The sequence below is a fragment of the Pempheris klunzingeri genome, chromosome 18, assembly GCF_042242105.1.
Source record: "Pempheris klunzingeri isolate RE-2024b chromosome 18, fPemKlu1.hap1, whole genome shotgun sequence".
Classification (NCBI taxonomy): Eukaryota; Metazoa; Chordata; class Actinopteri; order Acropomatiformes; family Pempheridae; genus Pempheris; species Pempheris klunzingeri.
This window is the reverse complement of record NC_092029.1, coordinates 10,892,758-10,919,411: the sequence shown is the minus strand read 5'-3', so window position 1 is coordinate 10,919,411 and position 26,654 is coordinate 10,892,758. Positions and strand designations below refer to the sequence as shown.

Sequence of the window (26,654 nt, the reverse complement as noted above, 5' to 3'; positions counted from 1 at the left end):
TTCCACAAGTCATCAACAAGTCAAGTTACTTGGAGCCTAATGTTTACCACAGCTGGGTAATGGACAGTCTGGGGAAGAGTGGAGGACTGAGCCGCTCTTTTAAAGGCTGGAGAGGTGTAGGTGGCTTGATTGGAAAGCTGGTACAGGTGTGTGGAGATTGAAGGTGTGTGAGCCTGTGACCTGGAGTAACCTCCTCGACTCCGCTCGGGTGACAGACAGGGGGAGACAGACACAGATAAGGGAGAGACAAAGGGAAAACAGGGAAAAACACAGGGATCCTAACACGTTTGTTTCACATGTATGCGCATGCAAAGTCGTGGGTCGACTGATCACACGACCGACTTTGTCATTCTAAAAATGTGTCACTAAAGCTCACAAAATAAATTGTTGAATCCCATTTGTTTAATCTCTACACAAACCATGAAATGTAGAAAATTGATGTTTTACCTTTCTGTTAAAAGTACAGATTAAACAAATGAGATACAGTGTGTATTAATTAGTGGGCTGTAGAGGTGTTGGTAGGCATATTATTAAAATTTACAAACAAGGCAGGGTTAACTATTTTCTCTGTTTATGCTAAGCTAAGCTAATTCCCTCCTGGCTAAAGCTCCACATTTAATGCATGACACAGACATCTAACCATCAGCAAGAAAGCTAATATGCATATTACTCAAAATATTGACCTATTCCTTTAAAATCCATCAATGCATTTTGGTGAAATCGTTTTTAGAGCCTAGATCAGCTGAGTTTAATTTCATTATTAGAAAGAAACAGCTGTCTGTCATTCAGCCCTGCTCCATCCGAAAAAGTAAAACCTGTTCAACACAAAGTGATGACCTCTTATTATAATTGACCTTTTTAATCAGATAATTACAAACCAAATCGGAAAGTCAACCTGACAACAAAGACCAACACTTTGTTCCAGACGGGGATTTAAACTTTAACCTTTCCCTGTATCTAACAGCATTTCCTGTCGTGTCCCGGCTCTTGCAGATAGGATATCCTCTCATGCTGAGAGGATGAATGACATCCTGACCTTTACTGCTTCAATACTCCCTGTGGAGCATGAATATATATAGTTAGAGAAGGTGTCCTTGATAAAAAGTAATGACAGCAACCACAGTGATGATGCTTTTGATTTTATTTTATTCTTAGTATGTAGCTGATATGCTCTAAGATACACGAAAGGTCCCAAAATGATGCGAGAAGCAAGGTATTGTACTAGTCCAAACTCTAAAATAAACTCACATATAATTTGAAATTCATCATTTTGGCATGTGATTTTAGATAAATACTTATTATACACTCCTATCGGGACTTATTATACATTGTCAGTCTTCATCTTTTTGAGTATCTCATTGATGTGACCCCAGATTCTTGCAGATGTGTAGTGAGAGGTCCGAGCACCCATAAGAGGCTGTGCAGCAGGATGTCTTTGCCCGCGGCATTAAAGCTGACTTCACAAGCTCACAGATTTCAGATTTCAAGACTGACAGATTTCAACAGCAGCAGACACATTTGTGATTTGACAGCACAGCACAAATGTCAGAGTGCTTTGGTGATCTTGAAATTTCTAGGAAACTTGCTGCTGCTATTTGCTGCTCTACATGTATCTTTGAAATGAGATGAAGGGCTAAAGTTGTCCCACTTCTTCCTTTAATAAAGAATGCACAACTTTTAGATACTTAGAGGATTTGTTATCAGGGGTTTTAGTTTTAATTTTGTCCTAAAATAAGTAAGTAAAAAACTTTTTAGTTTAGGGTGGCTTAGGTGTAGGAAAGTAAAGGAAATCTCTCAGAAATCTCTCAGATATTGATATCGAATTAAATTTGTGCAATTCAAAATTGGTTCATGAGTCACAAGGTTTAGCAATAAATGTCACAAGGAAAGTTTCGGTGGAAATTTAATATGAAGACTGTCAAAATCACAAAGAATGAGAAATCGTAGGTATTCTGAAGCCATAAATAAGTTAGAGATTTTATTTTAACATGGCAAGAATCCAAAGCAACATATCTACAATAATCACATATCAGTGTTCAATCCCATCACAGCAGGCAGCTAAAAGCTCTAACAAAACCTCTGCTTTGGGCCAAACAGCAGACAGACAAATGTAGCTAAATGCAGCAAAAGAGGCAGACAATTCCCACAAGAGTTGGTATTGATCAGACCAGAGCTCAAAAGGTCTTAAATTTGTCAGGTGGCCATAAAAATGACCAGCTGATTGATGATGTTGCCAAATCATTCGCCTTAAAAACTCTGAGGTGATAATGTCAGTGTTATGTTTACTTGTCGTTCTGCAGCCCTTAAGCAGCCAAAAAAAACACAGTAAAAAATTTGCAACATCTATACTTAATTTTCATTCAGACTCAAATTATTAAATTAATTGAGAATGTACTAATTAAAAAGAATTTTTAAGATGTTTTTCATGAAGTCTACACCTTTTAGCTCCACCGGCACAGTTCAGTCTGTGTCAGCTGGTGGAGGTCAGTGAGTCACTGGAGTTGCATCACTTGTCACTGTTCATGTTTAGTTAAATCCGTTTTGCCCTCCACATCTGCCAGCCTCTACAAGGTAAATGGATATCCTTTGTCAGAGAGGTGTAGTACTAATGCCTGGGTGCACCTGCAGATTCTGACTGAGAATTGTCCTTTAACCTCTCTGTGTCTCTATTTCTTCCACTAGTCTGGATTTTTCCTGCCAATTCCTGCTACTGGGTTACACCTGTATCATTCCTCAACGTAGACAATAAGGAGAAAAAACATTAAATTAAATTAATAGGTTTGGAAGGGAAGGCTACATGCTCATGCATTACTCCATTTGGTACAGCCTGGAACGGAAATTGTTTAAAAATGTCAAAGAAAATGACTGCAATTCTGTACATTGGCAGCATGTTTCTAAACTCCACTCAAAAGGTGAAATACGTGACAGAAGAAAGTCCCTCTGAGTTACTTTAATCTGAAATAAATAAGCAAGAGCAGAAAAATCTGGAGAAATTGGAACCTTTGGAGCCACAGTATCTCTAAATGAAGCCTGTTTAAGGCTGTTTCCTCCTGTTTCCAGTCTTTATGTTAAGGTGATCGTCACTGGGCTCCAGCTCTGTACTTAATGGATATACACGAGAGACTGGTATAAATATTCTGATGTAACCTTTCGACAGAGCCATGCCAGACTGCTTTCTGTATTTCCAGTCGTTACACTAAACTGGTTAACGACACCAGGCTCTGGCCCAGTATTTAACACACACTATTAAAATCTAGTAATTCCATACCACTGTACTAAAGGTTTCAAACAGGTTTCATGGTAAACTTTCAGTCAGAGGAGTTTGTACAGAAAGGTTTAACCTGTGACCAAAAAGAGTTTCACCTTTATGCTTTTATTATCTCATAAAATGGAAAATGGAAAAAAAAAAAAAGTTAAATAGCAGATGAAAACATTTGTCAAACTGAAACAATTTTGAAACCAACCATTCCTCACATCAGATATTTTTGATTTGCCACAACAGGTATAAATAATAGCTCCATTACAATTACATGCCATGTCAGCAGCATGCCCAATCCCTGTGCCCTCATAAATCATATTAATGCCTTCCTGTGACAACAAGTCCTATCATGACTATATTGTGATGTTGCTGATTGCATCCACACACCTGTCTTTAGTAATGTGCAGCTGCCCTTCACTGCCTGGGGTGAGCTATTGTATCCTTTAGGTGCAGCTGATCATAGATACCACAGCCCTCATATGAATAACAATTTGTTTGTACTGGAGAATAGAAATGAGACATTTCAGGCCCCACAAGTGCAGCTGTTCCAGAGGGATCCAAGTGCATTCATACACGAGAGAAACCAATCACTGAGACCAAATGAGGAAGTTTAGCTTTAGATCCATCCACATACACAGAGAATTCATGCACAACCAAACTCCTGTAACTTTAATTGGTGTGCAAAAATGTCTGGCCTGTTGGGAAATTTGAACTAATGGTTGGCCTCTTAAGGAGCATCAGCAATCAAAACAAAGACAATACACAGACAATAGAACAGCAAGCCCAAATCAGATCATACTCTGATCTTGTTTTCAACAGCTGGAATATTTCAGTCAGCACTTGTCGCTGTGAACAAGAGGGACTTTCAGAGATAATTAGCTACGGTGTGATAGATAAGAAGGTCGATCGGCAAACACGTACACTGCGGAACATCACGATCATCGTGTCTGAAGACTTTTAATAAGACATTTATTCAAAAGACACGCAAGTAAAATCACTGAGTGTCATTCAATTAATACCTCACTTAAAATGTTACAAAACTGCTGTTACATCATGATTACCGGCAGCATGTTGAGGGTTAAGGCTCTGCATACAAAATATTTATGCTGCAGGAATAAAGCCATGTTGTGCATATATAGGCAGCTGTAGGCAGTGCTGTAAATCACAGGAAGCAAAGCCATATATCCAACCATACATCACTTTGGAAGGAAACCTTTCAGTTTCACTGTTGAGACCAGTGGTCAAGCTGATGGTCAACTGGGAAAAGGCTGAACTACCACAGTGAAGCAAATACTTCAACAGGGTGCAAAATATGACATCAAAGGTCACAGCACTGTGGGCCTGAAAGGTGGTTGCCAATTCTTTCAGCCACATCAGCTCATAACCTGGACAGAAGCCAGTGATACGTCAGGGAGGAAGAGAGTCCTAACTCTGTAAATAGGAACAAGTGTGTTGTCACAGTGGCATGAAGGAGGGAAGCGAACGAGAACATCCTCAGGTGGCATCTCATCAAGTCATAGCTTTTTTGTTTTACTACATTTCCTGTGCGTCCCCACTTATAGTAACATTTAAAACATTTAACGTGTAGTGAGGAGTGGAGGTTTGTTGTTGGTGGAGTGTCTTCTTCTGGGATTGGTGTTCACTCTCTCACATTAAAGCTGCACTGATTAATGTTTTTATGTTTTTATATTAATAATGATGAAATGACTATGGTGCTCTAAGGTGTGTTTTAGCACCTGTGCTGCTAAATGTTTTGGCTCACTCTTATTTTCAGCTGCAGCAGGCAGGTGTTTTCAGCAGCAAAGTGGAAAAGCGGTTAGCACCAAACAGGAGACAGGCATAGTTATCAACAAGCTGGTGACTATAGTGAAGCATTTAGTGACTAAAAAGCCAGATATTTCCCTCAGGAGCTAACATTAGAGCGAATATTGGACTTGTGCTGTATTCCCACCATATAGGCAGAATGGGAAGAGCTGGAAGAAGTGGAGATCTTTTCATCAAGTGGGAGATACTGGGCTCGCTTTCCCACAGAGAGAGTGAAAGACACCAGAGGGAGATATTCCTGATATACCTCACTCTTAATCAACAGTCAGAGGCTGACATGACATTTCTCATAATTACAATTTAAATGATGATGTGAACGCAGCAATTAATTCTTCAGGTGGCCACAAACAGAATTCCAGACCAATGCTGGTATTCCTCTGTATCAGCTGGATGTATAAATAGGAAACTGTGCTAACACGTTCACAATTATAAGGTGATGGTATGTGAATGTCGTGTTATTTTGCCTCCAAGTGGCCAGAAAAAACTATAAATATTGCTTTATAGTTATCTGCTTTTTCTTTTTAACTTTATATGAATTCAGGCTGTCTGGTAGCAGAAGGGGACTCCAGGTGCATAAGAGGGATGTTAAAGTGTGTAGAATATCGGTAGCCTTCCTTTACGAGGGTTATTTGTAATGTAGTTATTTAACATGATGGTTCCTCACTGCTCAGTACATAACAGGTTTGTGATCACGTACACACACACAGGAATATCACAAGCAAACACATGAACTATCATGTTGCAATACATGAGCTTACATAACAAACGTGCCCATGTTGTACAACAGCTTCCCTGCAGTCTCAGGTTATAAAATGCCAATCCACATGCAGGAAATAAACAAGCAATGTGCTGCAGAGCCGGGTATTTGTGGGAAACATGAATGGAGCTGGTGTAAGAGGTGTGGTGAAGAAACAGAAGGTGACTCTGGAAGATGGGTCAGTAAGGTAGTCTCTGTCACAAAAAAAAGAGGCAAAGGACTGATGTTCAATAAAATCAGGAGAGCTAATCATTTGTCAGGACTACACTACACAGTCCTCTTAAACATCGCAGAGCGAGCAAAGCAGAGCAAAGCAGAGCAAACAGCAGAGCCTCAGAAGACTGAACGCAGGTGCAACCAATAATTAACCACACAGGTGTAATCTCTGAGTCTAATTAACTTCTCAGTAGGGCAAACTGAACCAGAAAGAACATCTAGTGACAGTCAGGAGAGGAAACAGGACAAAGCCCTGCTGCAACACCAAACATCTGCTTTCCCCGGTGGTCTAAATTAAACCTCAGACTGCAGGAGTCAATCCTTTCCCCTTACGCCGAGCTCAGTTTCCCACAGAGAGAGTGAGAGAGGCCGGAGGGATGAACTACGAAGCAAATTCAGTACAGAAAGGCTTTCTTTGCCTAAGCAGGCTCGATAAAGCCTAAAACCCCAATCAGAGATAATGGGCCCACAGTGGTGGTTACCAACTTGTTGACCCAGGTTTTCTTTATCAGGCTCTGTGAACCAAACTGCACCAAAATTACAGCAAAAATTTGCAGCAATAGTGTTTATTGCTGCAAATAAGGCAAGAGTGGGATGCTGGCAGAAAAGAGTTAGTGTAGGTATTGCGTAATTTAAGTATATAAAATTAGGTTTCAAAATTGTGACAAAATGCTGAAACCAGGAAGGCTGTATTGAAACCTCGTCCACCATAGCTGCTGTTTACTCCTTCCTCGCTCGTCTGTTTTAATCTGTTGATTCTCTGATTTCTTAGTCTTTCATCGTTCCACTTTTTACTGGTGCTCACTTTAAGCTGCTCAGTCAAGATCACTTTAGACGTTTATTTCGAACTTATTTGGGTGTTAGTGGTAGCCTTGTTAGCTTAACCTAGCCTAGCGTTAGGGTTAGGGTTAGGGTTATGATTTTAATCATTTGAATCCATGAATAGTAGTCGTTTTTCTTAGCCTCAGTGTCTGCAGCTCTTCTTGTCAGGCTGACTGAAGGTCAAACAAACACCACGGTGTACAGTATGAAGCCTATGAGCCTGAGAGGCGACCCCCGGGGGAAAATTAGTTAAAGAGCACCGCTGCTGCTCATCAAGTTTGTTTGAGTGCAAAGTGACAATTCAAGGTGACCTACACAAATGTATCAGCTTTTTTAACAACTATGCAGCATATATAAGGTTTGGTAAAATCTACATTTCCCAGATGTTTAGTATGGCTTAGAAAAATTTGAACTATGTAATTTTTTACTGATTTTGTCTTCAGTGGGATCAAGCAGGCCTGGGGCTGAGTGCCACAGAGGAGTCAGGAGGTACTGAGATGAACACTGATGGTTTTTCATTGGATTTGTTGACAGCGAGAACATTATAGAATAACAAACATTATACTTTATTCCTGTTTGTTGTAAAACAAGGTTGTCTGCAATAAAAATGTTGATTTTTCATGCAGGAAACTACATTTCTTTCCTGTGGAGAGATAATTTTGTACTATACTGTACATCCTCTGGGCCACCGCTGTCACTGTTAAATTCTAGACTTCAAGGTGTTTTATTTTCCTGCAGGAGGGAAACATCTGGTAGAGTAGCTTTTCCCTTTGGAAGATTGCTTTCATGTGATGTTTTTTTTTTCTTATGTGGAAAAGAATTGTCTCAGTGGGCAAACACAAGCGTTAACAGGAAAAGAACAAAATGATTCCTTCCTCCTGCCTTTAAACCTGCTGCCGTGACAGACAGCTGTGCCCCATCACAGCCGAACAACCACCTGCAACCAGCGTCGATCATATCAGATAAAATCTGTAAACACCGCACTCTGTCCCAGGCCATTTTCCTCTTGGATAACATCCTTATAAGCACAACATTCCCATTCATGTGTTGTTCACAGTCTCCTCCAGATACTGTCATTGCTTATTGTGTGGAATATACTGTATACTGTATAATATACTGAATATAATGTATTTATGGTGCTCAAGTCCGTGCCTTTTTAGCCTCTGACTGGATAAGCGGACGATTAATTTTTCAGATTTTCTATTTCGGCATAAGTTTTTGAAAGCCTGTTGTGATGCCTGACAAAACTGCATTTGAGTTCTAATTCTACGAAACCACACAAGCCCCTTCCTCATGTCACAGCCACCACAGTTGATGTGTGCAGATCGAGTGCCCTGCAGAGCAGCATCCAGGTTTCCCTGACCTGCCTTCACCGGTGACAACCAGCCAGGACTGATAGTGTTTACCCTAAGCACCGGCTCACTGTTATTGTCACTGTATTAGACCACTATCAAAACAATATAACCACCCTAACTTGGGCAATATCCCTCCATTAAGCTTATTAGCTCGACAACAGGCACGCTAATGTGCTGACAGTTACCACTGTGGGTAGTATTTGATTGTTTGTGTAAATCACTATGCCTGATATTCACTCTGTGCATGTGTGAGAGAGAGATGAGGAGAGAGAGTGACAGAAGGAGAGAGAGCACAGCAGTCGTGCTCATGGAGGATCTGAGAAAAAACAGCCTGGGGAGGTGCCCAGGGAACCTCCTGGTGTGATGTGTGCAAAGGAGAGGAGAGGAATAGAGAATAAAAAATCAGGAGATAAGAGCAAAGGAAAGGAAAGGAGAGGAGAAGAAAACGATGAGAGGAGGAAAATAGAATGAAGGTGAGAGGAAGCAGAACGCACTTATCCACTAACTGTTGCTACTGAACATAAGCACTTTGTAGTTTGGAGAGTAGATTGGTTCATTTATTATTTTGTTTATTTAAAGAACAGCCTTTTTCACTTTAATGCAGAGATTTGTTCATTTTGAAGGGATATTTGTTTTATAGACACTGAGGTATGCACATGAGGGTGTTGCTTTCTTTGTTGTTGCCTAAAATATAATTTTGCAGAAATCTATTGAATATCTAACATCTGCATGAGTGTATGGATATTGAAGTAAATAAACAAGTAAGTAAAAAAGATGTGCTACTTTTTGCACCTTTAATTTTTGTTAATTTTTTTTTGCTTGAGCGACTGGAACCCAAAATTTCTGTGCAGAGCCCTGTACATGTGTGTGATGTGACCACAACAGGAAAACAACGTGCACAATGTGCTTCAATGTGCTTCAATGTGCTTCACACTTGGGATTTGATGGTAATACAATAGGTCAGTAAACAAATACAGTTAACTCAAGCATATAAGAGCACTTTAATTTACTAAACTCGAGTCATTTATAAATTTTTCATCATGGGTGTATGATCTCTTTAAATTGAAATCAAGGTGCATGAACATAATCTGCACACAAAAAGGCAGATTATCCAAAAACAAAGCAACAACTCTAAAAGAAAGTTTGTATTCCGTTTATAATAAAAAAAACAACTTTAACAATATCAAAGCATTTGAAAGCTTTTCTAGCAGGTAAGCATATTTCATCTCTAAAACTAACATAGAAAGGACAATAAGCATTGGAGTAAAATACAGATATGGCATCAGTGTGTCTCGTTTGGGAGGAGTTGGCCTTTTGTACAGATTGTACAATATGACTCAAGCCTCAGCTAGCTGGCACTCACATGGGTGTTTTATTCTAATCAGTGAAAAGTGTCGTGTGGATGATGTTATTCACACTTCTTCATCAGGCATCTGAATTTATAAACAGAACGTCCTAACATCTTGTCTTGACACCTCCTCATAATTCTGGCCCTTCGCCACCTGGATGCTTGTTTCTTTATGGCAACAGAGAAGCTTTAATAAATATTTTGGAAGTGGCAATTTCCTGCAGTTCCACTCTAATTTAATAGTGAAATTAGTATGAAATGTTATCTTTTTCAATATGAAGCTCATTTGGCTTTATCCAGGATTCGGCTTAAACTGAGGTCATTCTGGTTTGGATCGATATTTGGGGTAATGTCGCCTTTGATCCTTTAATATTAAAAGTCCTGATCCCAACCAGAGAACTCCTCTTCTGCTTTAGTTTGATCAAGAGGGAAACGATCAAAGTTGATATAGCAGGGGCCCTGAAGAGGAAAAACACATTTCATAAAGTCATATGCAGTCCTTTAAAAGTGTGATGTATTAATCTGTCCTTCCCTTCTATGTAAATAGAAAATTATTAAGGTCTGAAAGGCCCTGAAAACCATCCAGCTTCTCAATTTCAGTAATGTTGTCCACAGGAACACGCAGTTTCTTTGACTTACTCTCTAGGTAACATTCACGCCAAGTGTTAAATTATTGCTAAATATTACCTCAGGACAGAAAACAAGCTCTTTTCACATCTTAGGAAACAAACTTGGGAAGTGTTTTGACTTGCCTTGCGTATGAGCCGGACTGGGGGGGCGTCGAGCTGACCCACACGCAGCTTGTGCCAGTTCATATTGCCGAACCACCTGAAGGGAGGAGAGGAAGGAGGTTGCAGGTCAAACATATTGACAGTGAGAAACAACTAAAATCAAAAGGGTATCACACATAGTGTACAGTTTAACACTGACACACATGGGATGTTGCCATGGTTACCTGTGATGCCGGACATCTTTGATTCCGTTCTTGGTGTTTCCTAACCTCTGACCTGGCCGAGGTCTGCACACAAAAACACAACACATCATTCACACAGATGACATTTAGAAACGTTTTTTTTTTTTTTGCCGATTTGCAGATTTGCATTCAAAAACCATAAAACTACAAGTGCACATTATGAAACAGTGCAGATATGATCTATAATTCATGCTCTGCACTGGGAGAGACTATAAACCTCCATGTGATTTTCACATGCATTTTACATGATCCAATTCTGTGTCATGAGAAAATTATTCAGGCAACACATTGAGTTTATTTAGAGTTCACACGACGGCATTATTGCCACATGAGATTATAATCACGATGCAGCAACAGACAGTCTCACCTGCACAGTTTGCTGATAATGGACTTTGCTGCCTCGGTTAAGTAAGGAGGGTATTTGAGCACCCCGTCCAGAATCTTGGCGTAAATCTTCTGAGGCTCTGAACTTGAAAAGGGAGGGCTGAGAAGTTGAAGAGAGAGAAGATGCGACGTGTCTGTCATGAAAATGGCTCAGAAATCAGTCAGTCAATCAGTCAGTCAGATGCTGCTGGATAAACTGAACCAGCGACTGTGTCAGTCACATTTCCCTGCTGCCATCTACTGGTGCACATCAAGACCTGACTCATTCATGATTCCTTCTCACTTGACCATATTTGTGTGACTCTCTTTTGAGATAAAATCATTCTTTTGCCTAATGATTTAAATGCTCAGGTTATTTGGTAAGTCATTCACAGAGAACAGTAGTGTACTTATAGGCAATTTAATAGGCAATTTAGCCAATCGCCTTATTTTCTTTTACAGTATGATAACAGCAAATACTTTTGCTCATGGCAGTTAGGTATTACTTTATAGAGACTGCAGAATATCAGTGTTTTTTTTTCTTCCAAACTTCAGTTTTATTTCCCAGTAATGTGCCCAGTGTATAAAGATAATTTATTCTTCCTTTCCTCTAAAAAGCACAGTTGTTACTGTTGTTTCCCACAGTCTCATCTCTGGTAATACCAATAGGTATTTTATTAGTAACTCATTGATACAACAAAAGTACACTGTAAGTCACTGGCTGTTAGCAGTCAAATATTGATATGAGCATGTCAAGATAACCATATAAGACAGCAGCGATGCTTGTTTCCAAATGAGGGCAGGTGTGTTAGTTTTAGTGTGAGTGTTACCTTCCCACCAATAGCTCGAAGATCAGGATACCAAGGGACCAAAAGTCAACTGCAAAGTCGTGTCCCTGGTTCTTGATGATCTCTGGGGCCATGTACTCAGGAGTGCCCACAAATGAGTAGGTTTTCTCACCACGCACCAGCTCCTTGGCAAAACCAAAGTCCACCTGCACAGAGACACACACACATACAGAGAGGGATTATTTGTATATCAGCAGCTGTGTGAAAAACCACTGACGCACGTTCTCTGACAAATGCATTTCCTGTATATTTAATTTGTTCTTAAAGAGTATACAAAATCGACACACATACATATGCAAGGACTCACCAGTTTGACGTAGCCCTTTATGTCCAGCATCAAGTTCTCAGGCTTCAGGTCTCTGTACATGATGTTCTTCTTGTGCAGGTAGGCGTAGGCCTCCACCACACAGGCCGTGCAGAACACAGCAATGGACTCATCAAAGCGCCCTCTGGAAACCACAGACCCATATAAGGTTGAAATACCCCACTCCAACAATTGCCTCCTCTGCTCACTTGACTTGTTGCTTTCAGACAAATTTTTTGTGCTGTAGTCATTTTCATTTGTCTGGACACAAGCAAGTTTCAGAAACTGAAGTTTACTTTATTGCTTGTGATATGAAGCTCCAACATTATCAATAAATTAAGTTTAAGTGCCGGTACAACCATCAATTTTCAGTTTCACTGAGGAATAATTCCACCTTGTGTAGCAGCACAGCTAAATATTCCAGTTGCACATAAATAGATAATCTAAATGAGGAAATGTATCAGTGTTTCCTCACACTTCTTTGAGTTTGGTCCAAATCTCTCCTCCACCACAGAACTCCATGACCATGTAGATGTATCGAGTATCTTTAAAAGCTGCATGAAGCCTGCAGAGAGAGAACAGAAAAGCAGCACTTGAAAGTTCTCTGTACATTTCACTGTTTTATGATTGTAATGAAAGGATTGTGTGTGTGTGTGTGTGTGTGTGTGTGTGATTGCAGTTACCTAACGATGAAGTCACACTGGATGGCTTTAAGGATCTTCTTCTCAAACAGCATGTGCTCCTCCTGTCTCTTGGCAACAATGTGCTTCTTGCTGACGCGCTTCATGGCATAATATGCCCCATGATTCACCGTGGTCATCTTAAAATTATAATAAAACGATGATCATCACAAAAAACATGCATGTATGTATATAAAAACATACGTTTATAGAAGCACACATCAGCTGAGAGATCATTTCAATTTGAGATATATATTTTTTTCAACTTTAAAACTAAAATAGAAATTGCTTTTTTTGCTGAATATGATATTAATACCTTTAAAGGTCAACAGGCCTCCTGTAGGTTCCTATATGTGCATTCTGCAGGCTAATATTGGCAGTTTGAACGTACTCTGTGGTACTTTCTGTATAGTCTAGCTTTTTAGGAACTGTATGAGAGTTGTTAGGGGGACAGAGGATCAGAAGAGTGGAGGAGTTATCTTTTTTCTTTTTATTTCATGCTATCCTCATGAAACTTATTGTAACTTGTCATAAAGGCGGAGATATGGATCCAATCCTGTCTCTGTATCAGGGCTTTTTAATCTTTTTCAGTCAGTTTATTTTGCAGCAAGTCTTCACCATATATATATGTTTGTTGAGATATTAGGAGGAGAGTATTGCATTTGTGAAAAGGAAAGGTCCAAGGAATAACACAAAGTAATAATTTCCATTCAGTCCCTTGGTGTTTGTTACCTCCTGTCCTAATGCGCTCACCCTACTCTTTTTCTCTTAAGGGGCATGACAACAATATGGTTTGGATGGGAGAAGCTGCAGATTTTAAGGAAACACAAAAATAGTCTCACCAGCTCAACACGACCAAACCCTCCAACTCCAAGCGTGACAGGGTCTCCCTGATGGCGACCCTCCTGATACAACACAGGAGTCAGATCCTTAAACCTCAGCGTGGAGCTGGGACTGACGAAGACAGGCAGACAGAGAAGGTTTAACTAATGCTATTTCATTTCAATGAACTCATTTGTTTTGCATTATGTGATTGTGTTACATCTTTCTGCATCCACCAAATCTTATCATCCTCCACAACCACTCACTTTGACTTTTCAGCAGGTGCTTGTGCCTCCTGCAGCACTTTGGAGCTGTGAGTAAAAACCAAATGAGAGTCAGGATTTGAGCAGGAAACAGAACAGTCTATTTTATTTACATACACTATTCTTCATGGTTTTAAAAGTGTTCTATAGTACGTACTCATCAAACAGCTCCAAGTGCTCTATCGGAATTGTCTCTTCAAATACCCTAAAAAAAGGAATTGTCAGAATCAGAATCAGCTTTATGTGTACGCAATTGCATGGCAGGGATGGTCAAACTGTGCATCAGTAAACAAATAACAAGTTCACAGCAAAAAGCAAACAGGGCAATAATGAAGAAATACAGTGAAGGAACTCCTTTAAGGATCTTTCTTTCCAGGAGGAACAGCCATCACTGGAATGTCTCCATCATTTACACTCAGAATTTAATGTCAAATCAGACTCACTCCTTGTCAATGGAGAAGCAGGTAACAGGGCCATCAGCAGTGCAGGTGGCAGTTCTCAAGACTTCCCTGCAAGAGGAAAAACACTGCACATGTCAACCCTGGAAAACTGTATGTCACTACTCTACATATATTTGTCAACACCTCAGTGTGGAAAAAGTACATTTCAGCTGTCAGAAATTTGACAAATTTGTCCTTACGTTAGCGCCTAAAATCATTGGCATCCGACATGTTTTATGTTTTCATTTGCTGACAGGTCTGTAGTTGCTGAAATAATTAAACTATACAGCTCACGGCACATTATTTGTTGATGTGCAGGCTTTTCCAGGACAGTAATATATGTGGATACAGAAAACTATCTTTTTCCAAAGAAGTGAGTGTTGTGTATTCATTAATTCTTTGATCTTATGCTCCGCGAATCTACATCTTCTAAGATGCTGTTTTATACTCCACAATAGCTGGATTATATTTGATTATCAAAAGCACCCTTATATAACCAAACCAATGTGGCTGTTATTCTATCATAGATTCTATAATATATGTTTGGTTTTTTAAGCAGTGCTACAGACGTTGAGTCTTTTACAGAAGATGTTGAAAAATGTTTTGAATTTTCTTCTCTAATTTGTCTGATTTAGTGAAGCAATTTAATTTACTTTTACGATTGCAAGTGACCGTTTTAGAAGAGGAAGAACATTTAGAAGATATTCGGCAGATTGTGCGACCATAATGTCGTGGCACAGAGCAGTGGATGTTGCACGAGGCTCCAACAAATGTCCTCAGGCATGTGTTGTGTTTCCATGGTTACCGTATTAGGGCCTGTTCCCCGAAATGCTCCCCTTTTCCCATCCTACGAATCTGCTTCTGATGCCCATTCACGTTCTTAGACACAAGGACCTGAGGGAGAAACAAATGAGATATATATATATATATATATATATATACAGTATACATATACACACATTTACATTTGAATTTGTGCACACAATATGACACCACGTTACCTCCCCTTTGAGGATGATGTAGAACGTGTTTGCCTCTGCTCCTTCTCGGACGATAACATCTTTGTCCTGGTACTTCACCTGAGGAAAAAGTGACAAAAACCATTTGATTGGTAAGGGTCGTTGATGTGTACTGGCAATGATATACTAAATATGTTTGTCTTGAAAAACGTTGAGATTTAATAGGAAAACAAATTCTTATACTAAATGCCTTTAAAAGACCTTCTTTCCAGGCTTGTGAGAATTCTCAGAACAAAAGGTTTATCTTCAAACACAGATGTTTCATTAGTTTACCAAAAGCGGGTTTCTATATTTCTAAGTACACACCTCCTCCATTGAGTCAATGATTTTGGACAACTGGACATCATTCAGATCCTTCAGAGTGCGAGACCTGTGGCAGCATATCAGAAATATAGCAGCAGAGTTATTAACAGTGTTTATATACACAACCACCAAGCTAAACTACCAAGAAAAGACTTGTGCTTTTTTATGTGGGAAAACCACGCTGACGGGATATTAAACTCTTGCTAGCTGAAGAGCCTGCAAACTCACGTCTTCAGGAAGCCCATGAGCTGCTCACGTTTCTTCTTGGACTTGTTGGTTATGATCGTCCTGTAGGTCTGTCGCTCCATGCACCACACACGCACCGCTGTCTTTGCTGCAGCAGAAGTGAGTGACGAAAGCTGAAGTTAAGACTGCAGAGTCAGTCTGAATAGGCTTACTATCATAAATAAAAATCATAATTAACTCCATGGTCCCACAAACTAATCACACAAGGTGTTTATACTTATAGTATGAAGATAAACAATCCCATTGTTATATCTGTATGCACTTAAAGGAGTCATCATCACAGGGACTGACCTTTAACTGTTGCTGTCCGTTTGCAGTTGTACAAGATGGCCAACTCCCCAAACACATCACCGGTGGTTAGGCTGCGGAGGACCCGGCCAGCCTGGGTGACACGGAGCTCACCAGCTTACAGGTAGAAGGAAAAGAAAGTGGAATTAATATTATTAAATTGTTAGAGCCTTAGACCATAATTCAAAACATTGGAGCTCAGATTTAAGTAAAGTCCCCCATCGCATGCAGCCACAGACAGAAACACACAGCCACACACACTCAGGCATGTCCCCACCTGCTACTATGTACATGCTGTCTCCTTCAGAGCCCTCTGTAATGATGTCATCACCCGGTTTGAAGTTAGATACCACCAAGAGATCCACCATCATTGCTGTTTGCTCATCGTCGAGGCGGCTCAGGAAGTCATTCTTCTGGATGGCTTTGACGATCAGATTTGTCTCGCTGACGATGGGAGGTGAAAGAAGTCATCTCCCACTCAACATGCAAACCCATCGTACATTATTTAGGTGTTTGACATTTGCAGTAGAGGCAATTAGATTGGATTTGCCACTATGGCAAACCTAAAATCCAGCGCAGTCTTATTTAAATTGAATATTCTCTCACCAACAGTATCTGATTACCAACCTGACAGTTTTCTTGACCCTGGTGCGAGTAATCTCAAGGGTTTCAGGGATTGGTTCGGGGGCAATGACAGCTGCACGGCTCTTCCTGACCTCCGGTTCAATCTCATTACTGCTCTGGGAGGGAAATTCTGAAACAGACAAACAGAGGAACATAAAGGGAGCGTTAACTACTGTAAATGCCTGCCATGTTTCAGATGAATGTTGAATCAAAGGTCACCTCGACCATTCGCGTATTTGTGAGTGTGTGTGTGTGTGTGTGTGCCTGCCCCTGGTGCCCATGTTAGACTCTTACGCAGATCATGATATTGACTTTGCAGATCCTGCAAAAGCTTTTCTTTCTCCTGCAGTCGCTTTTCTGTGAGGATAAAAGCAGGAAAACACATTTAGTGCACAAAACATCACAAAAAATCCTCTCCATTCATGTAAAACATGACTGCAGAATGTTACTTGTATAGTGCAAACAGTACTTGATTTTTTTGATGATATTTCAGCGCCTCAAATACTCAATCACAACATATTGGCAGAAATTCAATTTCCTCATAACCTAAAATTTGGTTATTGAAGAACTGAGACCAAGATATGTAGAGTATAAAGAGTATAAATATGTATTTGGCATGTCTGGGCTGCAGTGTCTCAATAATAGTCAACCAATGTATGTGATACAATATGATAAATAGAAAATGGTCTTGTACTTATATAGCATCTTTCTAGTCATTTCGACCACTCAGAGTGCTTTTACACTACATTCACATTCACCCACTCACACATCATTCAAACAGAAAGAATCTTAATTGGAGGAGACTGATCTTTCAAACACATTCACACTCTGAAGCACAGCTTCAGGAGCATTTTCAGGTTCAGTGTCTCGTCCAAGGACACTTCGACATGCAGACTGGAGGAGCCGAGTATCAAACCGTCAACCTTCCAATTGGTGGACAATCTACTCTACCTCTGAGGGATAAGCTAGTATCAGCCAATATGTGTATGGTCTAGATGTTTTTTCGTAAATCTGCAATGTTTTTTTTTTGAGTTGGATTGTTATGGATTGTTATGTAAATTCTCGTGCAAACTGCTGCTTTATAAAGGTAGCTCATTAAAGTACAGAGAGAAGGCAAACATTGAGATAGAGTGGAGGAAAATAACAGTGAGTTCAGAGGCTGAGCTGAATACACACAAATCCAGGCCCACTCCCACTAACATTCAGTGATAGCTTTCATACAGCCAACCTCACTTTCTGGCCAAACAGATTTTGATCCAGCTTCTCCTGCCAGTCAGTGAATTCATGATCTTTATACTCACTGTGCAAGAGTGGTCTAAGGTCATACTACAGTACATTGCTATATCACAGCTGGATGTAGTCAAAACCCAGTTATACCACACCTAGCGCGTCTAATGTGAAGTGGCTGTTGACTGTCAATGTCATACAGTGATGGTTGTACTCACCCAGGTCTTTATTTTGCCTCTGCAGCTCCTGGTTGATCAGACATTGCTTTTCTAGCTGCTGCTTCAGTTCCTCTAGTTGCTTCTCCATGACTACAGAAGAGGAAAAAACTCCAAAAAATAAAGATAGATGGGGGAATTCATAGCATGGGTAACAGATAAACTGCAGCACAATCAATGGCAGGCAGGTGAGGATGAGTTTAAATTATACAGCTGACCACAGATCTAAAATACAGTACCAAACATACTGATATGTGTGGGATTTGCACACAAAAAGCCCTAAATATCAGCGTTCCACTGTATGTAACTATGCCTTTTCACACTGAACCTTTCTCCACTGCCTGCACACAGCAAGAAGCTCGCTGAATAATGCAGACTAATGATAGACAGTCAACAGGGGGCTGTCTGAATGCTGTCACACCCTGCCAGCTTTTGCTAAAGATGTATTACTGTACCTTTGACTGATAATGGCACAAAACCTGTCAAAATAATACCTAAACCTTCAGTTTTAGCACTCTCAGTGTAGGTTATGTGCTTCTTTATTCTCTCTGCTTGTGTGCTTTTATGATAATGTGCGACATTCATAACCTCTGCTGCATAATTTAGTTTTTAAGTTTCCATGCTAACAAAGTAATTGACTCCTAATTCATTATCAGGAGGCTGTGTGAGATATGTTCCCCACACACTGGATCCAATATCTATTTTCAATCTGTTTCGATCTGTTTACAAAAGCCATTAAATGTCAATGGAAAGATGTTTATGCCTCTATTGACAGGCCAAACATTTCAGTCAATACAAACAAAAGGCAAACTGGTTACCTGACCAATATCCTACACACACACACATCCGTTCCAGTAAAGCCTGAGCTGGGAGAGCTGTTTGCCTGTGATCACTGGGCTCATCACGTGACCCCAGTTACCACTGCCTCACCCTGGACATTGGACAGCTCTGAGATTAGACATGATGTTAAAGCGAATCATAAAGTCGCTGGGCAATAGAGCAACAAACTGCAACAGGGAAAAGTAAAATGGCTCCTGTTCCACTATCAGAGATGGTTGTGTCTTTGATTCAAGTCTGGACAGAAAGTGATACTAGTTCAAGATGAACGCTGGGTCCTTGAAACACCAATAGTTCATAATCAAAGGAGGCAACAGCATGATGATCCCGTCCAGCACATAACACAATGCAGCTGCAGTGCCAGCAGTTAACAGGCCTGTGTTGCTTATGCTGATGGTCATTAAAATTTTACAAGGAGTATTATGGCATCAAAAAATATGTCTCTACATGATGCATCATATTTGTGGTTCAAACATGCTGTGAGGTGTTTCATTAACCTGACACACACACACACACACATACACAGCTGTACTCAAACACAATTTGTAAGCTTTCTAGGAACTGGGAGCTATAGAGAAAAGCACTTGGGACAGATTGGGATGATATCCTTTAGTGCCTGCACTAAATGAAGGGAAACCACTGTTAGTTTAACTCTGTGCTTTCAGCACCACACACAACTGGAACGGCTCAAACCGATCAGTAGCTGCATACAGCTGATTGTGCACTGGATTGTGTTTATTTCTCTTTTTTTTTGTGAGATGCAATGGCTACAAAAAACTTGGATATTTTAAATGTTTTTTAGACTATCAAGTTTAACAACTGTTTTAAAATGATCAGTGGTCTTTCATTCACATAAGCAGTGATGCATCCAGTAATTGATTCTGGGAGAGTGCGGGGAAATGGGAAATTAGCAGAGACAACTGAGAAAAAAAGGGCATTTCTGTCTGCTTGTCAGCTGCACATCAGGAACATGATGCTGGACTGATCACCATTATACAGACAGCATACTGTACACTCCATACTGCCTCATTACTAATTCATGGCGAAGTGTAACTACAGCTGAATTCTCATAAGATGGTCTGTAATAGAAACCTGGAGAGAACATATGTCTGGTCTGGTGGTGCATTTAAGATGCATTCTGACACTGGATGCTGGGTATTTTTATGAGCTAAGAACATGTACTTCAAACACATTGATATAACAACACCGCTGTCCTAATGCCTTAGGATCCTCTGTAAATGGCATCCAGCTTTAAGAGACATATGAAATGGAATATGTGGGCAGATAAGCCAGAGTGACACTCACCTGCAGGCTGTGTGTGGATCAGGAGAGAAGATGAATGTCTGTCCAGCCTATGAAGGCCGCGTGGATCATAGGAACCAAATAATCACCCCGAATTCTCAAAATCCACTTTCAGCTGTAGAGAATTATTCGCTATATGTTTGACTCCCAGACTGTCTACAGACTGGAGGCACCTGAGCAGATACAAGCATGCAGTCTGTAGTCTGCAACCTCCCTGGCATTACTTCTTCTTCTACTGCTGCACACTTTCTCTCCTTACTTTGCCATGCCTGGCCTGGAGCTTTTACTATTTCTACTTCTCTCTAGCTATCTCTCACTCTCAATCTTTCCTCCTCTTTCTCTGTCTGTCAAACTCAGCAGCCCTGGTGTTGAATCATTAACGATAACCTGAGGCTCCTCCCATCTCACCAGGTTGATGAATACAGACAGGAGGAGGATGGACTGAAAAGAAAGCTGAAGTTGGGGTGTAAAAATCCTGATCAGCTTCCTATTCTTTTTTTTGTTTTTACTTTAAAACATCACTGCAATATTGATTTGTGATTTCTCTGGCATTTAGCAGTGCTATATTATTTCCTGCTGACGTTGAGGACAGTAGACACCAGAGAAAATTAAACAAAGGCATAAGTAAACAATGAGAATGATGACAGAAAGGGGAAGGGATATGAAGACATTATGAATAGCACAGATGTAGCAAAGATTAATTCGATATATTTGATCTGATCTGAAATGATCTGCAGCTTTTCAAAGGCAATCTATCAATGATATGATCATGTGAGAGACTTTCCTCTGAGAGTCACATTCACACAACTGGCAGCTGGAAACTATCAAAGCTGAGGGCAACCAGGACAACATGTAGATTATATCTGCTGCAGTTAGAAAGTGTCTACTCCATTAGGTCGCTATTTTTCCACATGCCACTGGATGTTTTCCAGGCCACAGCGTCATTAAATGAATCGAAATGAGGCTGAAGGGTTAGCATTGTGACAGAGGGCGTGGGCCTTTATTGTTCACAGTTAATTATTGATACTCTGTGTGGTTAATCAGCTACATTAATGACCCTAACGCTAAGAGATAAAACGGCTCAGATTTCAGCTGTGGAACCGTAGGGAACTCGGTGACAGGCAGTGCGTGTGTTATGACATTTTTCCATTAGGACCAGCGTGGTTAATATGTTTTAATCAAAACAAACTCAGGCTCAATTCTGTGTCACTGATGACAAAGAGTTCAACTTAACAGATGTCTTCAGCTTCCAACCACTATGGTAAACTCATGTTGAATCACGAGCTCAATAAAATAAAATCTATGTTATTTTCATTCTTTAATTCAAGTTTAATTCAACAGGCAAAAACCAAACAGATGGTTCATTATGTCCAATGTGGTTACAGCTCATACAGAAGTGAAACTGAAAAAATAAAAAAGCACACAGCAGTTAAAGGCAAGTTAATGTGGCGAATGTCTGCAAAGAGTTGATGAGCAAATAAACTCAATAAGGCAGAAATTAGCAACATTTGTTCCATATTCTTAAAATCATAATGTTCTTCAGTCACAGTTGAAAACATTAAGCGTCAAGTCAACAACTGTCGCTTCTCATAAAAATGACATTAAACATAAATTAAGAATGCCTCGGTATTAGCATAATGAAGTGATGTGTTTGCATTATCAAACATAATAATAATAATACTAATAATAATAATACACACAAAATAATACCTTCAACACATTCTGATTGTAAAAGACATTCAGTGTGCACACAAACTGACCTGGTCCTTTCACAAACTTCAAATCAGTGAATGAATTCAAGACAAATGCCCTCCTGTAACTAAACTGTCAAAGTGGCAACAGTACAGACATGATAGACAATCAATGACAAACACAAGGCTGATTACAGCACTCATAAGTTAAGAACCACTCGCTATTTAATTACTAACAGCAGGTAAAAATACCTCAAGTGCAACACTGAGATTTACTGTTTTTTACAATGTTACCTCATTTAGCTCCTCTGTTGGGCATACTTTACATTGCAACTAAGCATACTGTAAAAGCAAATGCAAACATACAATACTACATGTACGGGATTTCCCCTTGTTGTTTTAAAGTCACATTCTCAGATGATGAAGCTATTTTACATTTCCATTAGTGTTTTCTTCAGGGCAGATATGCTTATTCCTGCTGTGTGCGTGTTTCCTGGATGAGACTGACAGTTCAAACAACCGAACTGTTGCCAGGATTACCTCGGGGTATTGTGTGCATTGAGAAATTGTATGTAAAGTATGCATGCAGGGCTAAAACATGGGGTAAGTGTAATCCTTTAAGGCATGTTACACACTTCAAGTTGAACAAGTCATGCAAAACCAAAGTAATATATGAAGTGAAAAGAAACAGCCTATCAATATGTCTCGGACATTATCACTGTTCCAATTTTCATATTCAATTTATTCCTATTTACATAATATGTTCAATTCCAGTCGCTCTTTTTTAACACACTCTTAATAGCTGAAGTTGGGACGGCCTGTGGGATAAACAATATGACAAATAAATACAGAACTTTTTTTAAATGATCATTATCATTATTTTTAGCTGGATTTCTTGAATACTTAAAACTAAAATTAGTTTTCTACTTTTTTAAAACCTTCTTTGATTGCTTCTTAGGAGAGAACCTGAGACGATGCAGAGGTAGATTAGCTTAGTTGCAGTGAGGTCATATAATTATACAATACAGTTGGTCATTGTCGGTGCAAACGTGGAGACCAAACATTTCTAACGGCATGCAAAAGCTCAGCAGTGCATGTTTATAAAATGTTGCTATGATACCAGTGACTACATATTCTTTGCAGCTAGCAGTCGTTCTCATATGAAGTCAGGTTTACTCAGAGTGACAGGGTGAAGGATGATCAGCGCTTCTGCTCTTCCTTAATGCCACAGGCTTTTTTGATGTCTGTTGGGTGTTCGAAGGCGGCTTGAACAAACTGACCGAAAAGGCGCTCCATGTAGCTCTCACCACGAGGAAACAAGCCCTGCAGGAAGGCGATGTGTCCACCGTGGGCCGTCAGCAACAGAGCGACGTTGGGCAGGTCTCGCACCACGGTCAGCGGGAAGGCTGTGCGTGTGGGAAACATATTGAAAAAGAAGTCAGATTTTGTGAGAGTAGCCAAGCTAAAATGCAGAAATATTAACCACAGCACAAAAGAGCAGCTGCATTTAAGAGCAACTACACTTGCAATTTAGCTTAAACACGCAAAATCACAAATTCAAAAAATGCCAAGACATAACATTTGCCAGTAACGTGACTCATGTCAGTTCATGTGTCACTGCTTGTTCATTATGTTAGCAAGGCTGGGCTTCTACAGATGCAGCAGAGGTGGAGTTGAAGATATGAACGTGTGGTATGGAAGGTGTAGATCTGCTGCAAACACTACAACACTGATCAACGCTGTAAACTACTAGTCCACATAAAGGGGTTCATATGTCTATCTGTTCTCATCATAAACAAACATAAACATGGCCTAGTCTGGATATCGCAAGCAACAGTATTCACCATTCACACCCCTGTTAAAGTGCCAACTGTTACATGATATGGAAATACCTTTTTAATAAAATCTGTGTCCCCCCAACAAGTGACATAAAAGAAACCTCTCATGCAATGAAGGGATTCTCTGATGTTCAGCACTATTTTGGCCAAAAGGTTATAAACATTATTACGCAGGAAACATCCAATCAAGAAACTGGCCAAAGACTTCACAATCCAGCATCAAATAATGAAAAGTTACATGAAAAACTGTGAGCCAAACACGATGGCCATCTGCTCATATTGTCTACTCACCGTTTTGGGGGGAGAAGGGGTCGTCGGCAGCGTTGAGACACAAGATGGGTACTGCTGTGTTGGGGAGCTTTTTGTCTGGGCTGGCATCTCGGTAATAGTCCGTACAAGATTTATAACCAAACAGCAAAGAAGTGAAGCGTTCGTCAAACTCACGGATAGTCCGGGCCTAGAAGAGAGGGATGAAATTAAATGAAAATGCAGAATAAAAGGGAGATGAGACACTATGACAGAGAAGTAAATGTGGGGGGTGGACCATACCTTTAAGACAAAGTCAACATCTACCACTTTCTCTAGGACCTTCCTGTGCCTGTGAGAAACACATTTTTTAAACCTGAGGTAACAATTCAGGAAGAAACTAAATTCAGGAAGTTATGACACCACAACTGATACGACCTGCTGACGGCACGACACAGTCCACTCGTGAGGTATTTGTTGAAGAGCAGCCAGTTGAGCGGTTCCTCCATTGAGGCAGAGGACTTCAGTGCATCCCAGGGGACAGAGATGGTGAAACCCGCCACCATCCCTGACTGTGTGCCCTTACGGCCCAGGTAGTTTAACAACAACATGCTGAAGAGGGTAAAAGAAGAGGAAAAAAAACAGGGAAAGACAACAGGAATTTGGCAAGAAGGTAGTAACTAAAGGGGAGAGAGAGAGAAGAAGCCAAGCTTGGATAAATCTCAACCATAAAATAACTTTTTTTCTCATTTTCTCAGAACAGTGCAAACGAATGCAAACCATTACGCCAACTCACCCTCCCAAAGACACGCCAGCACCGAGCACAGGGGCATCTGGGTAAAGTCCTTTGACATGATGCATCACACGCTCAAGATCTGAAGTACTGGCTGCACAGTAGGTGACAGGCGTCTGAAGCGAGCAGAGGAAGAGAATTACATGTGGCATTAAAGTGCCAGATACTCAAATAGTAAATAGTAATTAATAGACACACGTTTGGTGCTATAATGAGTATTTACACCAGCAGGACAGTGAATGTTTACTACAGTGTCCTTGTTCATCCCAGTGAAGGAACTTGTCACCCAGTACAACAGTGTGGCTCAGTGATGTGTATTTAATAGCTTTTGGACAACTATAGAGCTCCAGGGCACAAAACAATAAAGTATAGGATATATTGTTAGCTTTTGTCTTTTCGTGCGATTTGTTGACCATAACAAAAAACAGAATATCCAGTCTTAAGCTTATTTCTTGGAAATCGCAGCTGTGGCAGACTTCCCAAAGGGACATTGTTTTCTAAATCTATATTTATTTGCACAGTTTGATGACAACAAATGTCACTGTATCTTGTAAGTACCATCAAATTTTGGGGCAAACTGGCCAGTAGTGTGAGGACAGATTTGCTTTCAGTGAGCCTCATTTAAAAGGTTTTCAATTTCAGCCCCAAACTGGTAAATTAATATCAAACAAGAAGAAACACCTGATGTCTAAATTCCTAAATGTGCAGAGACCACTGATCTGCCTCTATCCATGTGAAAATTTGGTGGAATCAGGTAAGACTGATAGACAGGGAACAATCTGCAAACTCTAACGTGTGAAGCTTCTTCACACACAGAAAATGTTGAAATGTCAGAATTAAATGTGACGTGATCATAATTTATTGGGTAATCGTTGTACTCACCAGCAACTCCTCCCCTCCGAAGCCTCTGTTGTTGAAGACCACACATCTAAAAGAGAAAATGTTGATGAAAACAGCAACAGCAGCTACTGAACATTAACTTGAGTGAAATTAAAACAAATTCCACTCGGTCACGCCACATAAGTTTCCTGTTTGCTCATTTAAGATAAGAGACAGGTGAGGAGCATGACTGACCTGTAGCCGTGGCGGGTGGCCTGGTTAATGGCATGGCGCACGTAAGACTGCTGGCTGTTCCCCGTCAGGCCCGGGAGGATCAGTACCGTCGGGCGGGTAGAGGATTCTGGGTAGGTCCCACTGGCCTCATTGTCCACCCAGTCCAGAGAGATCTGACCACCATCAACCGTACGGATCAGCTCACTGAGAGAGGACGACGAGGATAACCAGTACATTAACAACACAAAAATAACCAGTTCTCCATTCTCTTAGTTTATGCTTACTTCATCCACGTGTTTGAAATGTAGAGGATTTATAGCGCACGACTTAATACTCTGACAGGACAATCCTGTAGACAGGGGTTTTATTAAAGAGATATGAAAGATGACTGTGTCAGGAGAAGCAAAAGGAACTGACAGAACAAAGGAAAATCATGCAGGAGGTTCATCCTACTTGCGATAAGTGACAGGAGGTCTGGACTTGAGGAGGGCACAGACGAGGGTTTGCAGCCGGCCTCCCCAGCACCACGGAGTGGGACTGAAGCGCTCAGCCACCACAGGACAGTACTTGTGAAGAAACGCACTGAAAGCCTTGCTAGAAACCAGGGCTGGTGTCTACGAGGAAAAGAGGAATAATTAGTTAAGAAAACACAATTATGCCTTTGACAGAAACTGATGCATGTAGATCATGAAGGGTGG

The 26,654-nt window shown here is 40.4% G+C and overlaps 1 protein-coding gene across 1 annotated transcript in view; it reads right to left on the bottom strand.

The window, feature by feature from the left end:
- Nucleotides 1-9,032: 9,032 nt before the first annotated feature.
- LOC139218319 (uncharacterized) overlaps nt 9,033-26,654 on the bottom strand; it is an 86,388-nt gene continuing 68,766 nt past the window's right edge. Inside the window, exons 13-42 of the mRNA XM_070849883.1 lie at nt 26,410-26,570; nt 25,978-26,160; nt 25,786-25,831; nt 24,907-25,019; nt 24,549-24,722; nt 24,414-24,462; nt 24,156-24,321; nt 23,240-23,432; nt 20,339-20,418; nt 18,200-18,307; nt 17,019-17,111; nt 16,754-16,865; nt 16,408-16,574; nt 16,134-16,247; nt 15,825-15,930; nt 15,600-15,663; nt 15,276-15,353; nt 15,080-15,168; nt 14,278-14,343; nt 13,992-14,039; nt 13,838-13,882; nt 13,592-13,703; nt 12,753-12,889; nt 12,545-12,634; nt 12,073-12,214; nt 11,748-11,911; nt 10,922-11,038; nt 10,537-10,599; nt 10,334-10,409; nt 9,033-10,040 (exon numbers count right to left, since the gene is read on the bottom strand). Coding sequence (XP_070705984.1) covers nt 9,954-10,040; nt 10,334-10,409; nt 10,537-10,599; nt 10,922-11,038; nt 11,748-11,911; nt 12,073-12,214; nt 12,545-12,634; nt 12,753-12,889; nt 13,592-13,703; nt 13,838-13,882; nt 13,992-14,039; nt 14,278-14,343; nt 15,080-15,168; nt 15,276-15,353; nt 15,600-15,663; nt 15,825-15,930; nt 16,134-16,247; nt 16,408-16,574; nt 16,754-16,865; nt 17,019-17,111; nt 18,200-18,307; nt 20,339-20,418; nt 23,240-23,432; nt 24,156-24,321; nt 24,414-24,462; nt 24,549-24,722; nt 24,907-25,019; nt 25,786-25,831; nt 25,978-26,160; nt 26,410-26,570 — 3,243 coding nt within the window. The 3' untranslated portion in view covers nt 9,033-9,953. The remainder of the gene's footprint in view (nt 10,041-10,333; nt 10,410-10,536; nt 10,600-10,921; nt 11,039-11,747; nt 11,912-12,072; nt 12,215-12,544; nt 12,635-12,752; nt 12,890-13,591; nt 13,704-13,837; nt 13,883-13,991; nt 14,040-14,277; nt 14,344-15,079; nt 15,169-15,275; nt 15,354-15,599; nt 15,664-15,824; nt 15,931-16,133; nt 16,248-16,407; nt 16,575-16,753; nt 16,866-17,018; nt 17,112-18,199; nt 18,308-20,338; nt 20,419-23,239; nt 23,433-24,155; nt 24,322-24,413; nt 24,463-24,548; nt 24,723-24,906; nt 25,020-25,785; nt 25,832-25,977; nt 26,161-26,409; nt 26,571-26,654) is intronic.